At 41.5% G+C, this 19,526-nt stretch overlaps 1 protein-coding gene across 5 annotated transcripts in view; it reads right to left on the minus strand.

Moving 5' to 3' along the window:
* mprip (myosin phosphatase Rho interacting protein) overlaps window positions 1-19,526 on the minus strand; it is a 57,700-nt gene that overhangs the window by 32,246 nt on the left and 5,928 nt on the right. For all 5 annotated transcript variants that reach the window (XM_055004179.1, XM_023272837.3, XM_023272838.3 and 2 more), the window contains exons 2-7: window positions 14,244-14,321; window positions 13,882-13,947; window positions 5,940-6,091; window positions 5,763-5,847; window positions 5,500-5,671; window positions 2,872-3,316 (exon numbers count right to left, since the gene is read on the minus strand). In XM_055004179.1, the coding sequence (XP_054860154.1) occupies window positions 2,872-3,316; window positions 5,500-5,671; window positions 5,763-5,847; window positions 5,940-6,091; window positions 13,882-13,947; window positions 14,244-14,321 (998 nt within the window). The remainder of the gene's footprint in view (window positions 1-2,871; window positions 3,317-5,499; window positions 5,672-5,762; window positions 5,848-5,939; window positions 6,092-13,881; window positions 13,948-14,243; window positions 14,322-19,526) is intronic.

Consider the following 19,526-nt stretch of genomic DNA (forward strand, 5'->3'; position numbering starts at 1 on the left):
GAGATTTTTAATTATAATTTCCTCACACACCCTGTATTGTAAAGCATTTGACTGGATGTTTGGACTATTTCTATGTAACTACGCATGACTGAAGGTCAAAGAGTTATTTTAACATTATTTACCCCACACTGCAAGAAATATCAAACTGGTTTTAATACAAAAATGACACAGATGCTTATTCAGACCAAAGGCTTATATGTTAACTTGTCATTGCATGTACAATAATAAGGTAAAAGACCAAAATGAGCTCCAAGGTTACCTGCCTGGATGCCGTATGGACAGGCAAAAAAAAGTATGTTCACATAAACCCTAACTGGCTCAAGTGGACCAGTAAAGTCATGTGTTTATGGGGCACTCCTCTTATTTTCCTCTCAAGCCTGACATAAACGGAAGGAGTGAATGGCGCAGGAAGCTGGCTCAGGGAGGAAAAAGATGACTGACCAACTCCCCTCACCCACTAGATTTCTTTGAAATATTGCAGTCTCTGCTGTGTGAGTGTAAGATCTGTGACCTCTTCACAAACAGCCCTGATGGCCAAGAGAGAGATTACTGAATGGAAAGTACAGAACCTGTGTTTATACAGTCTGTGCTTACAGTTAGGCTGTTGACCGACAGGGGTGCTTATTAAACAACACATTTTCTCACTCACACACACACACACACCCACACACACACACGAGAAACTCAGAACACAATAATTCCCAGTATGTCTTTATTTAACCAAATGCAGCCTTTACTCCTCCCTCTCATTAAAAGTACACCAGTTGTAAGACTGTATGTGAGCACATCAAAAGCTAGTTGCGTCACTGAACTGTGTGCGTCTGTGCATGTGTATATAGATGCCTTTAAAAGGATAAGCCAGAGGCTCAAGTATTTCCAGATCACAGTGTCAGAGACACAGAGCTGAGATTCCAAGAAAGCAGTCCACTAACCTGGTTCATCAGGTTAAATCAAAGGCTGATTTAATTCTTTACCTGTCAGCAAGGACAGGGAGGCGTTATCACACTAGGTAAATCACTTGGTCTACTGTCTGAGTTGCATGCTTGTGTAATGTTTTCTCATTCAAGTCTCATACAGCAAAAAAAATGACCACATAGAACACTGAGAGAGAGTTTGTTCCAATATTTCCACTGATACTCAGTTTGTCAAAAAGCCTGTGTATAAAAGACTGCTCAGTGTGCAACATTTACTCATAACAGCTTTGCTCAAACATCATCATGGGTGTTGCTGCCTGTCAGGTGTGGGTGGGTCAGTCAAAAAGTTGTTTTGAACACCAGCGTTTAGTCAAAGTCAAAGTCAGCTTTATTGTCAATTCTTTAATATGTACATGACATACAAAGAATCGAAATTTCGTTGCTCTCTCTTCGTGCAACAGTAGACATTAAATAAAGACTTAGAAAATAAGATATTAAAGGGCAAAAAAGAACAATGGAAGCAAAATTAGAGCCGAGCAACAACTAAGAAAAGCAGAACTGAGTGAAATGTAAACATGACCATGAGATAAAGTGACGGATTTAGTGCAGAAGTGCAGAAGAAGTGCAGTTTACAGTACTGTCACACGTAGTGTACCAGACTTAAGGTGGAATGGCACAACAGATGACAAAAAAACAAAGCAGAATATATTTTGAAGGGACACCACTGATTTTACACATTGAGATCAGTTTCATCATCCTGAGCATGACTCAGTCTGTGCCAATTGTCTTATTTTGTCAATAGGGTTTCTCAGCTTGGGCTACCAGCTGGATGCTAATTTTAATCACTTTCCATAACTGATACATCTACCACATTGACAATCAAAATTTGATTTTCTTTTGGCTGGATTTATGAAATAAAATTTTTATTTACTATTGCTTAAGTTTCAGTTCAATCTGTCACAATGCCCAATAAAATCCAAAATAGCCTGCAATGTTTTCTGTTCTTGGTACAGCAGAGAGGTATGTTTGTTATACAATCTGTGAGGTTACATTTCTATCTATGACAACATCTCATTGGACAGTAACCAGCCCTTTGTGCATCCAGTGGTAGAGAGTACTAGAACGAATCTACAAAACATTTTATGACAGCTACACTGCATGTTCCTCCTCTGCATTAATTTTAGTCCATCACTGCATTAATTTTAGTCCATCACTAGCAATTACTGATTAATCGTCAATGTTCCTGGCTTGGACACCTGGATTTATCTTTTTAAACACAAGGACTAATACTACAGTGCCTTATTGAAGCAAGGCAGCTCTTAAAAAAACAAACCAAAAGTGAGAGCAAATATAGTGTCAAAGACATACACTATGAAACGTGTTTTCGATGAAAACAATAAAATTTCCTTCCTTTCATGTCTTTTTGTCTACCACAATGCTTTAAACTTTGGCAGCACTCAGTTTTTTTTTTTAATCCTATCATCACTTCAAAATGCTGTCTGAGCAAGACAAAAAAAACAGGAACCACAGTGGTCTCCATTATCAGCTCCCTACACTGGTTGATGGTTAGATATACAAGTGAATTTAAAATCCTAATGCATGTTAAAAAAGCATTGCCCATTATTAAACTGCAGAACTATTGCTCCCGTATCCCACCATCTGTCCTAAGAAGCAGGACTTAGTGCTATGGAGTGAATTAATTCTTTTCCTCTTGCCATATGATTCTCCTCTTCTGAGATTTTCAAAAGTCAACTTAATATACAGAAAATCACTATACAATGTTAACTAGCTTAAGTTTTAGTCTAAAAATGCAAATCTCTGCTTTCAAACTATGATATAGTTGTTAGAATAGGTGCCAAAAGCAGCATGTCGGTCTCCAACAGTTGGGAACCATGGCAGTAAAGAAAGGTTTAGATCCCACTGATGGGGACCATAAACAGAAGAAACAGCCACTGACCTCCTCTCGGGGCTGAGGACGGCCTCTCTCTCCTGTCTGTCAGGGCTTCTGAACCGGCTCCTCCTCTCTGCCTTTCTGGCCTCGGCCTCCAGCCGCCGGGATCGTGGCGTGTCATGGTGGCTGTATGAGTGACCGCCTCTCTGGTTGGCTGGGTGGCTGTCGGTGCTGGTCACCGTGCTGCCACTAGCATCCGAGTCCAGAGAGCTGACCGAGCCGCTGATATGGGAGCCGTTGGAGAGCAGGGAGCTGCCAGAGGGGAAGGGGTCGCTGGGGGCTGGGGAGAGGCAGCGCGGGACTCCTCCCAGGCTGGAGCAGGAGCCTGTTGGGGAAAGCAGGTCGCTGGGGGGCTGGGGGGCAGAGCCGTGCAGTGCCAGACTGCCACGGTCCGCCTCGTCGCCATTTACTGAGCCCGCATCAGAGCCCTGACCCACAGACGCACAATCACCTAGAGATAAGAAACCGAGAACGCCACAGAAGCTCATTAAACACATTGTATAACATTAAACTTAAGTACTCTAATTCTGATATGGACAACACCATTTTTGTGCTAACTGGCTTATTAGCTCATCAGGAAGGTCAACTGATGAACTGGTTTGAGCAGCACTTTTGTTGGTTTTAGTTTGGTGTGACAATTTGTTGATTTTTTTTGTGTCACATTAGAGTAAATCAAACAACTTTGGCTCTCGGATTGTGAGTCACACAAAAAGGCACCATCTTATGCTCTGGGATATAGGGACTGTTATTTTTTTTTGTATTGTCTGATATTTCCAGATGACATGACTACATGAATGTTATCCATGTGTTTGTCTGCACATGACAGCTCAAAACAAATATCCATCTTGGAACAAATAAAGCATTTTTGATCTGACTAATCCATCTGGGGCAACATATGCTGTCTATTTCCTTCACTTGTTTCAATAATTTTTAAAATATATTTCACTTCAATGATTGAAGCATGAATCTACAGTGGGTACGGAAAGTATTCACACCCCTTTAAATTTTCCACTCTTTGTTTCATTGCAGCCATTTGCTAAAATCAAAAAATTTCATTTTATTTCTCATTAATGTACACTCAGCACCCTATCTCGACAGAAAAAAACAGAAATGTAGAAATTTTTGCAAATTTATTAAAAAAGAAAAACTGAAATATCACACGGTCATAAGTATTCAGACCCTTTACTGTGACACTCATATTTAACTCACCTGCGGTCCATTTCTTCTGATCCTCCTTGAGTTGGTTCTACTTCTTCATTGGAGTCCAGCTGTGTTTAATTAAACTGATTGGACTTGATTAGGAAAGGCACACACCTGTCTATATAAGACCTTACAGCTCACAGTGCATGTCAGAGCAAATGACAATCATGAGGTCGAAGGAACTGCCCAAGGAGCTCAGAGACAGAATTGTAGCAAGGCACAGATCTGGCCAAGGTTACAAAAGAATTTCTGCAGCACTCAAGGTTCCTAAGAGCAGAGTGGCCCCCATAATCCTTAAATGGAAGAAGTTTTGGACGACCAGAACTCTTCCTAGACCTGGCTGTCCAGCCAAACTGAGCAATCGTGGGAGAAGAGCCTTGGTGAGAGAGGTAAAGAAGAACCCGAAGATCACCGTGGCTGAGCTCCAGAGATGCAGCAGGGAGATGGGAGAAAGTTCCACAAAGTCAACTATCACTGCAGCCCTCCACCAGTCGGGCCTTTATGGCAGAGTGGCCCGACGGAAGCCTCTCCTCAGTGCAAGACATATGAAAGCCCACATAGAGTTGACCAAAAAACACATGAAGGACTCCCAGACTATGAGAAATAAGATTCTCTGGTCTGATGAGACCAAGATTGAACTTTTTGGCGTTAATTCTAAGCGGTATGTGTGGAGAAAACCAGGCACTGCTCATCACCTACCCAATACCATCCCAACAGTGAAACATAGTGGTGGCAGCATCATGCTATGGGGGTGTTTTTCAGCTGCAGGGACAGGACGACTGGTTGCAATTGAAGGAAAGATGAATGCGGTCAAGTACAGAGATATCCTGGAAGAAAACCTCTTCCAGAGTGCTCTGGACCTCAGACTGGGCCGAAGGTTCACCTTCCAACAAGACAATGACCCTAAGCACACAGCTAAAATAACAAAGGAGTGGCTTCGGAACAACTCTGTGACCATTCTTGACTGGCCCAGCCAGAGCCCTGACCTAAACCCAATTGAGCATCTCTGGAGAGATCGGAAAATGGCTGTCCACCAACGTTCACCATCCAACCTGACAGAACTGGAGAGGATCTGCAAGGAAGAATGGCAGAGGATCCCCAAATCCAGGTGTGAAAAACTTGTTGCATCATTCCCAAGAAGACTCATGGCTGTACTAGCTCAAAAGGGTGCTTCTACTCAATACTGAGCAAAGGGTCTGAATACTTATGACCGTGTGATATTTCAGTTTTTCTTTTTTAATAAATTTGCAAAAATTTCTACATTTCTGTTTTTTTCTGTCAAGATAGGGTGCTGAGTGTACATTAATGAGAAATAAAATGAAATTTTTTGATTTTAGCAAATGGCTGCAATGAAACAAAGAGTGGAAAATTTAAAGGGGTCTGAATACTTTCCGTACTCACTGTACAAAGAGGAAAAGGTGTTATTCCTCCTACCTGCAGGGGGTAGCAGTGATCCTGGCGGTAGGTCAGCAGGAGTCCAGACTGCTGCCCCCTCAGCCTCCCTCTGGTTCAGCTCCTCCTGCCAGATGATGGAGCTGGAGTCTGGAACCTTCTCTGCTTCAGGGATACCAGAGCCAGTCACTGCTACCTTGGCTGGACCTGGCTCCTGGACGTGAGAACATGAAGAAGTCAAAGACAATGGAATGAAGGAAGTGAAATATGAAACTGAGCTTTGTATCCGGTTTGAAGAGGCTTACCAGCGAGGTCGCGGGCTCCACTTTGCGTTTCTTCTTCTGGTTCTGTTTATTGGTTCGGGGGTATACAACCAGCTGTTCACTCCAACTGCAAACAAACAGACATGAGAGTTTCTGACTTCTGTGCATTAGCATCCAACCCTCTGCCAACCAATCAAGAGATCTGTGAAGAAGAATTACCCATTGATAATCTCTTTATTCTCTCCTCTGATGAAGTACTCCTGGTCGGGGGTTATAATGCACAGGGAGTTCTTCTGGCCTGTCTTGGGTTCTGCGTCAATGACATCTGTACAGAGGTTCATGTTCACTGTGCCCTGAGGCAATGTGCTTGGCTGGGGAGGATACAACATGACAAATTAGCCATTACTTTAGCCTATGTGACTGTATGTCACATGACTGCATGTGGAGGAATGTTAGCAGTGAAGCATAAAAAAGGGCAAAAGAAGTCAAACGTGGAAAAAAATCTGAAGGGATGCTTGAGTCATTGGTTTGTTTCCATATTAGATGGGTGACTGCCCAACAAAACACTGATATCATTGGTATCACATTACAAATAGTTCCAAACTCTAACAGAGATGCCTCAGTGGAGCACAATGTTTAACAGCAAGTCTCCTCCAACCTTTCACTTCTCATCCGCCCCTCTTTCACAGAGACAGATCTTAGGGCACATTGGGCCCGTACTGTACGGACACTTCGCTGTTATCACCAGCTCACCATGGTAACTAGTCAAATCCTTTCAGCTGCAGCACACTGAGTGAAAAGGGGAGATGACAGAAATTAGACATCAAAACTAAAGCTGCTTTGTGTGTCTTCTCAATGAAGGATATAGAGCTGTGGGTGCTTTGTGAAACTGCTACAAAACAGAAAACTCTCTGGATCTCCGCAGTGAAAGCAGAAATACATTGAACTAGCCCCAGACAAAGCACTGAAGCACCTTTCCTGTGTGTTTTCTGAGACTATATTTTCACTTGAACCAGTATTGTCTCGTTACCATCAGAGTGAAGAAATCCCCTAAACTTCCTCTGCAACCTTCTGCGTGTCTGCTCAGAATCCTGTCGCTCTCTTATCAGCCTGTGCTGGGCTTTGCTTGCTACAGATGTAAAACAGGTGCTGGGTCTCTTTCCAGCTCCTTTTAAGGCCACTGAACACAGATCCAGCTTTATTAAGATTTGCCTGTAAACCCCCAGGGCCTTCCAAATATGGCAATTACACGGCGTTGTACTTCAGGACTCAGACACTATGGAAGAATTTCCTCCATTAGAAAGAACATGATCAAATGTGAGAATAAGTAGTAGCAGCTGACAACTATGTGGAATCCTACTGAGTGGTAAAATTTATGCCACATTAATGACTGTAGTGATAGATGCTAAAATGAGAAAGGCAGCATCCATGCCAGGCTTTAAGAACAAAATCTGACTGAATAGTTCCAGGAACCACAGGAAATTAACCAAGAACTTAAGTCGCTTTGTGTCTATCCTTTGCATTTACATCATGCAAATTTAGAGCTTCAGCACTGTGTGTAATACATTAGCTGATAGACTGAAAATTAATCTGCGACTGAATTCATAACTGTGAAATTTTGATTCATGGATTTTTCACTTCACTCTGCTGTTTGATATGATAAATGACTAAATAAGAAACTGAGATTTACCATGAAATCTACCCTGCTATTACAGTTCACTGCTACTGACTAGCATTACTTCAAGAGCAGGGAAGTTTTGGTATGATCTATTTTTGTCCAGGGTTCCTGAAATTGTTCCTGCCTCTTGAAAACTCTTTGCAGTGGAAAGAGACTGTAAGACTGAAACATAGCCTTACTGCTGTCCATTCCAACGACGCAGCCAATATTCTGATTCTAAAATGTTTTATCGACCAAAGACCCTAACATCATAATTCCTTTTATTGTCTGCAGCAAAGGTAACTTAAAGAAATGAAAACATATTAAACTTGATTTGCTCTAGTAAACGGATTGGTGTTTGATCAATATCACGCAGAAATGAGGATGATGCTCACCATGGCTGAATGTGCTTCTCTGTGTTATTTGCTGCTGTTAGGTGGAGCCTGGATTACTGGAATCCAGCTGATCCTGAGGTTGACAGCATAAAAGCAACTTGTTGCCTAGAAACTGCCCTCTGCTACTGGCACCAAAACAAAGGAGATGTATCTGCCAAGGCTACCACTGAAACGCAAATGAATTGTCCTGGGTTTGATTTCTACACAACTGGGCCAATTCCATATCCTTCAATTGTGTCTGCCTTCCATGGGGCTGACTAATTTTAGCTTTGTTATGGGATATTATTAAAAGCAGCGACTTTCTCACAGACTCCTCTTGAGATCCCTGGCTGACATGACATGAGAGGCTACACTAAGAGAAAACTACACTAAAACAATACAACCCACAAGAGACTGACAATTAAAATGTTTTATACTAAAAACAGGGATGTGTCTATAAGGTAATTGTCCCATGCTCAAATCTTTATTTTTTATTACAGCCCAGGCCCAACAGTAAATGCCCCCCCCCAAAATAGTGTAAAAACAGCATGAACAAATAACTGGGCCAGCTTTAGAATTAACTGGAGTACACCCACTCCATAAATGATAAATCCTCCAGGAGGCTTTTACAGGCCGAGCCGAAGGCAAGTCCACCACAGCAGGATCTGGGGAGGAGACTGCTGTTTTATATGGTACATGTTCCTTGACACAGTCCCCTCCATCAAAACGTAACAGACAGGCTCCAACTCAGTCAATTTCAGATTGGAAAACCAACAACAATGGATCTAAACAGAGATGTGCTACAGTGAGCTGTTCTGACTAAAGTATGAGTGACAGAACTGCCTACTAAAACAAGATGTAGAACAGAAGCAGTTCTGGATCTAAGCGGTCTCCTACTGACCCTCCCTCAGGGTGTTCTTATGGTCATTGACCTTTTAACCTCAAAGCTTTCAGGGTGGTCTAACTCAATTTCCATTCTTCTGGAAAAATCTGTTTCTCCTCAACTATCCACCTCACTTTGTACCCATTTCCAGTCTTCATCTCATGTAAGAGTGATGTACGTGCTAAACTATTGCCGTTGAGCTATCTGAAGCATTATGATCGCCAGCATCAGCAGACCTGGGTGCTTGCTGAGGCAGGCCGTGTGTGAGGAATGTCTGGGTCTGGGGCATATCTGACGTTTCCTCTGTGGTTTTTAGGGGCTAGCGCTCCCTTTCTCTTGCTCTCTCTGGTCCCGGGGCTGCGAGCACACGGCAGTTCACCAAATAAGGGCATTGGAGGAGGAATGCTGCTTTAGACGGGAGAGCATCTTTCCCTCTTTTCATGGTGAAAATAGTTCAACTTTGAGGGGCTACTGCTTCAGATAGACTGCTGTCTTCTAGAGGAAAAACAGACGATGTCATGGCTTCTTGGTCCTTGTTCGAGGAGTGCATTCAGATTTTAAGAGCATCAATGGGGGACAAATTGTTCATTCATCCACTTTATGGCCTCGAAGTGCAATGAAGTGACTGAGAGCTGTATATTTGTTTAAGTATACACACCCTGATCCTAGACTGAGTAAACAGACAGAAAAAGCAAAAAGAAATTAACATGACCTTGCCAGAATATGTAACAACTGTAATGTTATTACTAATATAATTGACCTATTATCCTCATTAGTTAAATGTTTAGGGCTCAAGATAAGGCTATCAGCATACTTGTATTAATCACATTGGCAATAAAGGTGTAAATCACAGTAAAATACAACCATCTTCCAAACAACAAACAGTGAGACTGATAGAAAACAACTGAATTGTTGTTCGCTGTCAATGGTGCAGTCCTCATTTACATTGAATGCTCCTAAAGGGAAACTCCACTCATTTTTCACATAAAAAGGTCAATTCACCAACTATGGGAAGAACTACTTAGTTATATAATATCTTCTGTGGAAAGCTTTAAGTGAAAGCATGTGCTATAGAGGTGGTGTCACTGTAAATAAAGTAAATACAAAGATACAAAGCAAACACAAAATTTCTCTTTTGCTGAACAAGTTGAGGCAAAGATGAATATGTATTAAAAACAAATCTGTTATCCCACTGCTTTATGTTTTAAGTTCAGGATGAGGTTTTGTATCCAGCCAGTCTGCAGCTGAGCTGTCAACACAAATACAGTACACTTACACGCACCTAAAGACCCTCTGAGAAAATCACGTGTTTTATCTTGCTATCATGTCCATATGGTGTTTTTATATGTTAAAAGACACATCATGAGTAAACTAATTAGTTATCATCATGGCTGAGCATTTCCACCTTAAAACACCAGAGTGCTAATAACAGTCTCAAAAAAACAGATTTAGACTTTTCATACATAACAAAAGTCACTAACCAATTGTAACAATATGCAGGATGTTTTGGGTTTTTTTGTAGCATTTTTCCTCAGAATTTTGGTTTCTAGTTCAAAATGTAAGGTTAACTTATTCCAGTATCACATTGTTTGAGCAGAGTCATAGGTGAGTTGACATGCACAAGCCACAGCAGGTGAGGAGGGCAGAATGGAAATTCTAGAGGAAGCTACACATCAGCCATTTAAGGCAGAAAGGAATTATATTCATGAATAAAACCTGTAAAAATGTAACACGCATAGAGATGAGTTTTTGTGGTTTAATTAATGACCTGACAGAGACTTTAGGTAACCATGTGATAGTTTGTTTTCTCCAGGAAGCTGAATTCATAACTGTCATGTAAATGAGAAATCTGGTTATTCTAATAAAGGTAGAGGATTAGAGAAACATGACCTCCCCTGGTTGATTCCTTCTTGAGAGTGCTGATTTCTCAGCCATCTTTACAGCTGAGTTGTCATCGAATTTTTACATGTGCACATTGGTAAGAAGTTGGTCCACAACTTAAAGATATTGCGTTTACTGTCACAGAGGAGGAAAGAAATCAGAAAATATGTAGATTTAAGAGGCTAGAAGCTTTGAGTATTACTCCAATAACTGATACCTCATCCTCTTGTATATAATCCTCTACATATTTATAAGAAGAAAAAAAATCATCTGTATATAATGTTTTTTTTCCTGCAATTTTTGCACCGTGTTTCTTTTTCTTATCTATTCCTGCACTGCCGTTATACTTTTTCTTTGGAGCTGCTGTAACGGTGAACTTTCCCCACTGTGGGATCAATAAAGTTTATCTTTATCCTTATCCTTATTTTGTCTTTTTTTTCCTACAAAATTATTCAAACTGATTAACTGATCGTGAAAAGAATGTTTCGTTGATTACAACTTAATTGATTAATCACTGCAGCTTTACTGTAAATATGAAAGTGGCATCAATCCTCTTACCTAACTAAGAGCAAGAAAGTTGAAAAAAACAAATATCAAACTATTACTTTGAAGCCAGAGAGAAAAACTGTAGGCCTAAGAGGGCAATGAGGACAAATGTTTTAAGAGAAAACAACAATCTCAGAACATGAAAACAATCAAATTAAAAATTTCTGGGAATTTTTTTCATCTGTGCACAATGTTGAGAAATACAACTACAGCCGAAATATGGCCACCTCATCTGAGAGCTGGAGCTCTTTCTGCTACAGCTCACCATGTTGAGCACAATCGTACTATTAGCCTTGAAGGGAAAAAACATTTCACTCCAGGTCTGGTATTTTTTGTCTGACATCTTGAACATATTAGATGGATGAGGAGCACAATCATATTCAAAAGAATTGTTTTACTTTTAGTCCGCAACAAACATGAACATGGAGACTGGTCTTGAACCCTGCTAAAACATCACAGAGTTGAAAATGGCAATGTTTTTGTACATGCACTACTCAGCATGAACCCCCTTGTCATGAGGCTTTGCAGGGCTGGTCTGTTGATGGGCTGCAATGTAATGGAGATAATGTGATCAAAAGAGTAATAAGACAAAGAGTGGGTGGGTGTGGCTTGCGTAAATCACCCTGCTATATTACAGCCACATTGGAGAGAAGATGGGATATGTGAATAACCTCAACTCTGATCTTCACATATCTTATCTGCCTTCCACTGGTGGCTCGAGCCACTGGGTAAACAATGATGAGCTTGATGAGATCAAGACCATTAATGTGTTGTTATCAGCTCCGAGGTTTTGGAGAGTTCCTATCCTCAGGGTCTATAGCACAAAGCAGCCATTTCCCTGACCCACTTTTCCTGCCTTGTGGAGCAGATGAAAAGACCAAAGGACAATGAGGCAGACAGTTTTGGAATCACTGTTACAATGAGAGGAAAACACAACTGCACACCAGCCTGGGTGTCACTGGAAACACATTACACAGTGGAAACGCGCACACGCACTCTCGCAAACACACCAAGTTTCCTCCCATTGTCATCACTGGCAACACAAAGAGAGTCACCAAATGTGACTTCAAATGCCTGACTTGTACACAGAGGCACAGTCAGGCTATTGTAAAGTCAGCTCATCTGCTTTCCCCTCTCTGTCCTACTCAGTTACAGGGACACACCTGCTCCAGGAGTCTGTTTCTTATAAAAAAATAAAGACATAAAGTAGAGTTTCAACTACTAGTTAAAAAACTACTGTGCAGTGTGAGCGGCATTTCTTTGCAACACATGTAAAAGTCAGAGTCTGAGTCTGTGTGTTTCTGGTAGGCTGACTGGCAGTGTGTGGGCCGCCGTGTTTACACACAAGCAGCCTAATCTCTAGCCTGATCAGCCGGTATGGGTTTGGTCACCCGTGTCACATTCCCCTGGCGACACAGTACCACCACAAACACAGGCTTACAGTGGACAGAGGTGACTTCCCACAGTGGTTCTCTCTGCAGTTCTCAGAGCCTTTTGCTGCACTCTCCAATACTCAACCAGTCATCCCTCTAGGCCAATAGGCCCTGAAGGTGTCATCAGTTCTACCAATGTGTTTGACATATCTCAAGTGAAATAATTTTCATTCGGTAGCATCACTATGCTCCCTTTACCCCCCTATGAACTGCGTGGAAAGTTTTCGGTAAGGTAGCACATTTTTAGCACCACTGACTTTGCAGCCTTACGTGTTAGTCAACCCTCATGTCTTGTATCCTCATCACAATCCCAGGCAGATCTTAGAACACTATATATCTACCAACACTCACTAATTTAATTGTGCACTGCAGAGGCAAACACTGGCAGCACCCTATGAGAGAATGTTCCCAACTGAAATTGTGGGGGACACACAAGTTTCATTAAGCCTACACCGCATGTTTATAGTGCTAGTAGTAAAACCACACGTGCTCCTAAGCACAAACAAACCATATACAGTGCCTACAGGCTGCATGCAATATCCACAATCTGCACCAAAGACATTTAATACACGGAACTAGGAAGTGACCTATATTTGGTGGACTTGTAATGTTACGACTCTGATCTTCAGTGACCCTCAATCAATCCTCAGCTGTCAAGATAGCATCTATACAAACATCACACTAGACTATAATCCAGGAAGATGAGCAATTATTCTAAGATATGCTCCATCAAGAGAAAGAAGCCAATTAACAGAACCCATGGAGCTTTACATGACTAGTCCCCAAAGTGCTGAGGTACATTGCCTGTTAAGGACTGATAACACCACATGCAATCTTAACTCAGGAAAGTTACAAATAATAAATAGATTCATTGGCCAACTGAAAATGATTGGCCCATTGAACTTAATTTAAGGCAACACTTATTAAGAGACAATGAACTTCCATGCCACTACAGTTTGCAGTAGTGACAGTGTCTACCGGTGTGATGGTGCAGAGTGAAACTTTATAGTGAACTGCACAGCCTCCTGCAAGACTATCCAGTCACAACAATCCCATTTTTGTTTATGATGTCTAAGTGTCTCCCAATAGCCAGCGCATACAAAAAACATTTTAGAGCTAGAAATTAGAGTAAAGGTAAATAAAAGATTTTATGTTGAATGCTTTTTAACATTTTTTTTCAGATTTGCAAATGCCTTGTGTTTAAGAATGCAAACCTCGCACCGCCTGGACCTCCGGTGATGAGAAGCAACCATGCACCCCGACGACACAAAACTAGTGCGAACTTGAATTAATTTTGAGAATGAACAGAGTTAAAGTGCAGGTCAGACTGGCTTCTGTGAAACGAGAGGAGAGAGTGTGGCAACATTGGACAACTTGCAGTACTCACTGATTCATCCAGAGCAAAGCGCAGACAGCCATGTTCGTACAGCACGAAGAATCTCCGTTGCCACTTCTGTCAAAAGAAACACATGTCACTAGAACCAATTTTGAACTAATATTGAGGGTTCTGTGGGTCACAAAAGCATAGACACATTGCTTCCTCAATAACACTAAAACAAGAATTAGCATTTAGCCTCACTTTTCCTAATTTCAGAAGTAGCTGCAGAGACAGCTTGTTCAGTATTCCTACTTACATTTAACAAATATCTGGTAATTAGGGAAAAGTGTCTGCGTATATATGTACATAAATCATGCTTGTACAAACCATCTTACTGAACAAATATACAGGACCATAATGCATTCTCTTACCCGGGACCTCTGCATAGGATTGTCAAAGTCAGTTCCCTCAGGGGCCAAACACAGCCATCCACCATAAATAGGTTTAGCCTGTAAAAGAGGGGGAGAGGAGGGGAAAAAACAGCAATTTAGCTAATCATTAAAACTGGAAGAGTGTGAGCTGAGGGGGATGGGAAGTTGGGAGATATGGTGTAAATATAAGAGAGCGAGGCCTTTTGGGATCCAGATGTTGCCTCTGTTTTCACAGGGCATTTTGCAGCCACACACAACCAGTTTGTGAGCTTTTTGGTGTAATCAACTGTAGTTGGTGACATGCTTAAATGCCTCTTTTTATCCATTTCCCTATAGCAGTTGAAACCAGTATGATAAACTGACTGACTGCATAGTCAAAAACACTGCAAATACATCTAGACTCAGACACTCAAGATTTAACTTCTGGATTTCTGAACATATAAACATAGAGCCTGCTCTCATTGGGAAGCAGGCAGGCTCTTTAAAATGACTGCTCTTTGCTCTCCATTAACACTGACAATCTTTTTGCTTCAAGTGTTAACCATTAGCAAGCAGCTCCCATACCAGCACTTCCTCCCCCACCACATCCACAAATCCAACCTAAAATGTCTCTGCTGGAAGGTTAAAGGATCAAATTATTAGTCTGCTATTCTAATACTGACTCTGCTACTGCTCCATGTCACTGCATGCCCCCCATAAATCTATACATGTATGGTTGAACTTGTATGGACATGCCTATTAAGGCAGTTTTGATGAGCTGAACCCATTAAAAGGTTATGTTGCAGGGGCAACATGCTGTGCAGCTGATAAATCAAAGCAATCTGAGAATATGACAAAGGATGATAAATGATGTCACTTGTGTCCTGCTGTCATGTAGCTTGAGAGCAGGACAGTGCAGAAGGAAAACCATTTGGGAAATAAGTGTAAACAGGGACCAGCTGTTTCAAAAAGGAGGAAGAAAAGCACACACACACTTAGAAAAACACACAAACTCCCTCTGCTCTGACCACCCCAGAACCACCCCTTCAATCTGGAGGTGTGCTTCCCTTTTCCCAGAGACTGTCATCCCAGGCCACAATCACACTAAAGCTGCTGATTTGTAAGAGACACACTTGCTTTTAAAAGGCAGCGGTCTCATTGAAATGAATGAGATGTGTTTTACTCGCTCTTGGATTTCAAACTGGACCAACATAGCAGCTAGTATGGAAACTGTTACTTACATTACAAAAACAGTTTTGCAAAATTTTCTTCTGAAAACATTTGAGGCAAGATATAAGTCATGCAATAGCTGTCATCTTAGATCAGCAACGGATTGTTTAAAAGTTTTTTGGGAGTTTTCAGAGGCACTCAGCGACGGCCAGACAATCCTGATTTATATAAAGTAACCTAAACCTCAATTTTATACAGATGAGAAGTGGGCAACACATCATCCCATCTCTCAAAATGCATTACGATGCTACCAGAATGCATTTCATGACTGCTTACATAGACAATGAAAAGGAAGCACTAAAGGACTATAATGACGGCTCTTGTAGACATGTGATGAAAAGAAGAAAAGTTCTTCAGATGTGTTGTTTGCCCTCAATTGAAATCACAAGTGGGGCTGACATAGCATAGCTTAAACATAAGGATAACTGTGCTCATTTTTAGACGACACTTTCAGCATAGCACTCTGAAATTTTTTGACCATGTGACAGGCACAGATCAGCACAGGGATTTGTTTAGCATAAATGGAGTCAACACAGATGGAAATATTCCTATATATGTAGTAGATGAGGAAATTCAAGTCATGCAGACCCTTAGCGCCACACAGATACGGAAACTATAAACACTGATTTTTAGTTGTGTGTTAAGAGTTAGGGTTAAGCACTGATGCTAAGCATTTAGCCTATGGCTTTAACGGGCATACTGCACCAAAAAATGGCACTACCTACTGAGGCTACAATTGTTATGGGAAAACTATGTGGAGAACACAACAACAGTGATCGGTCAGTTTGGGCTGCCTGTGGTTTCTTTAACAAGTCCTTAACTCTGGAGGAAATGTTTGAGAGAACCCTTAGCTTACTGTGTTCATTGCACTCCACCACAGTTTACTGTGCTGTACTAATGGTGCTGAAGTGCAACAACCCCAGACTGTGCAACAAAGGTCACTCATACATCAGTCCAGTGTTGCGCTGTAATGTCAAAAGATTCTAATTGAGACAGTGAATCAAACCCATATGTCAGTTGTTTGGGACCGGAAATGCAGTAAAATTTTTATTATTTTTGCATCCAATATATTTTCTCTCTTTAACATCTGCTGCTAGATGGCTGCAAAACTATTCACAGCTAATCACAGCTCATAACTGCTGTCTCACACAGGCTAAAAGTAATCCCTGGGCAGACCTTGAGTCAGTTTCATAATTGTGCCAGCATTTGGCAGCATAAAAGTAATTAAATCATCGACTCCATAGTATTGTGGGATGGGTTTAAGTGACAAGCACAACGACTAATGACTGAGACAGATGACAGAATGTTGGCTTCTTAACTACACGGAAACACTCCTCCGCCGGCAATATGATGTCAGTGCCTTCAAAAAAGTCCCTAAAAGTTTCTCCAGCCTGAAAATTACGATATAATTCTCCACCAAAAGACTCAGAAACTATGATTTATCAAAAACATCCAGCAACTTTCCTACAGGTAAAAGTTCGTCCAGCTCTTCAGCGTTCCCTAACAGCAGAGTCAAAACCCAAGAAGATTACACACAAAAAATAAACAAACAACAAATAAAACCCTCACCATGTCACACTTTGCAGCAATAAACAGCATATCCCAGAGCTCATCACTGATTGTAAAACTTATAAAACTTAGACTGCACCATTGATACCCACAAATTAAAAGCCCAAATTTTTTTATGATATTGTAGGTAGAAACCAGAAAACCATTACCTACAACAAATGTTCAGAAACTTAAACCCCACCACAAGTTGCTGAATCTTCAGAACGTACTACCCCCCTGAGAACATTTGTCTCTGAGCTAAAACCCTCTCCCAGGAGCTTTTTGGTTTTTCTATATGAAATGCAGGTAGGGGAACCATTTCTTAACATGTTGCTATTCCCTGTGGAAAGCTCTTGCAGTGACAACACATATCTGTTTATTCAACCTAGCATTTTTATGAGCTGTGTTTTTCAAAGAGGAAAACACAATCTTTAGTGTGGACCAAAGACCAAAACAGGTGTTACTTCTAACGGGAACTCCAAAGAGCAGGTTAATTCTAGCCAGTGTGCTGTTTTCACTATCCAAGCTTGTGGGTGACAAAAACAAACGCAGCTGGGTGTGACACCAGTGGATCGTTGTGAATATCATCCCATTATCACAACAGTGATCCTTCACACAGAAAAAACTGTGTTGGTTGTGAAAAAACTGTAAGAATGAACTGTGGCCTATTAGGCATTAGGTACAGCCTTCAGTCAGTAACTGCACTGGAGCATTTGGTACATGTTAAAGCTATAGGCCTGCTCATAACCTCAAATAGTGGGATGCTGAACAGCAGCCTCAAGGAAACTCTACTCTGATTTCCCAACCCCACACTTCCTCTGACTCCTGCTCCCACTCCTTAAGCCCTATCACATCCCTGCCTGTCTTTCTCCGTCTCTCCCACGTACGTGTAAACTTCAGCCTGCCTGTATCCTCCATCACTGTCCTGCCTCCCACCACCTGTCCCAGATAGTGTGATTACTTCTTTCCAATGAGGAGTGAACAGCAGGCCGGACCACCATCTCCACTCTGTGAGGACAAATTATTCATATGACCTGGTGAAAACTGTGACAACAGACTGAGAACTTGTGGGGACAAAAAAAAAAACCTTCTTTTGTAGCCAACTGACTGTAATGAAAGAATTCACTCCGGCTCTCAGAGCATCCTCTCCCCAGCCCACCTTTTATTCTAGTCCTGTTAAACAGAGAGATTGTTTATATTGGACACTGTCCTTCAGACATTCAGCTTTCTTCCTTTTGCATAATTTTTCAATGTGGGCTATCTGTTTCAAAGTTGAATTTTCAATCTCTAGCCCCCCTTTTAAGCTCTGAATAACTTGCATCTAATTTAGGACTTACATTCACTCAGCTAAATCACCTTTTCATGGTGATTTAACAGCATTACACAACTTTACTGGAGCTTTCCCTTTCACTGGGTTATTGAGTTCATCTCCTTAGTTAGCCTGTATCAGTTTAATATTAGAACAATTTTAGAAATCCTGACCTTCATCTTGGACCTGCTGAACAAGGCTTAGAAGTTTAACACTGTTTACGTGGTGTTACATAATACAGCTTTAGGTCAGTAATGGCCTGGTGTGTGGCGCTAACTGGTTTGAGAACTGCCCAGACAGAATCCTTACAAAACCTGCTTGTGCAACTGAGCTCCCAGCAAACTGGAAAGCTGACAGACTGGAGATATTTTCAAACGCCTGTGGGTGACTGGGACAGCAGTGATGAGCGAGGACTGATGGCATATGTTTCTTGAAGACCAGAGTAGTAAGCCTCTATGGTTCTGTCGTTCTACAGGCTGTGGGGAAAGAGCGTGGGCCAGGTCACAGGAAGATTAGAGGAAGTGAGGTAAACATAACCTGTCTATCCTGACTTAAGCGTATGAAGGGTTAACCAACACCAAACTCAGAGCAGAAAGCCAAACACACTTTTGAGAAAGAAAGCAAATGTGCGCCCCCACACACTCACAGAGCACAAGAGGATGCTGACGTTGCTGTTTGGCTCTTAAACCCCGTTCAAGGGCCCATCTGGGCCTCATCGTCTGGGATCAATTACAGGATACAACAGACTAAACTAATGATCTGAGAGACAGAAAGAGAGACTCAAAAACTTGCTCATGATATGAACATCACTGAGTGGAGCTTCACTTTATCATTGTTCCAGTCATGTTGACTGGTCTTCACTAAGGTCTCCATTAACCTCCCATAGTGTTCACTAGTCTGCCAGAGAAAAACACAGTCAAAACAAACAATTATCGATAAACAACAGCTGAAGGTTACACAATCAATCACAATGCTGGACAGCAAATGTAGCAATTCTGATTTGAAGGACTCAACTTTCACCAATCTGTTTCATGAAAACAGCTATAAAGTGCAAAGAAGAAGTGAAGAAACCATAGATGACATCAGATTCAGCTGCAATAAATAGTCAGGCTCAACTTCACCTCCAGCAGGGCTGTAACTGTACTGTTGCATCACATATATTCAATGACACCATGCTCATCAATACAACTCAGCCTCGATACCTGTGTCCGGCTTTG

The sequence above is a fragment of the Amphiprion ocellaris genome, chromosome 18 (genome assembly GCF_022539595.1).
Source record: "Amphiprion ocellaris isolate individual 3 ecotype Okinawa chromosome 18, ASM2253959v1, whole genome shotgun sequence".
Classification (NCBI taxonomy): Eukaryota; Metazoa; Chordata; class Actinopteri; family Pomacentridae; genus Amphiprion; species Amphiprion ocellaris.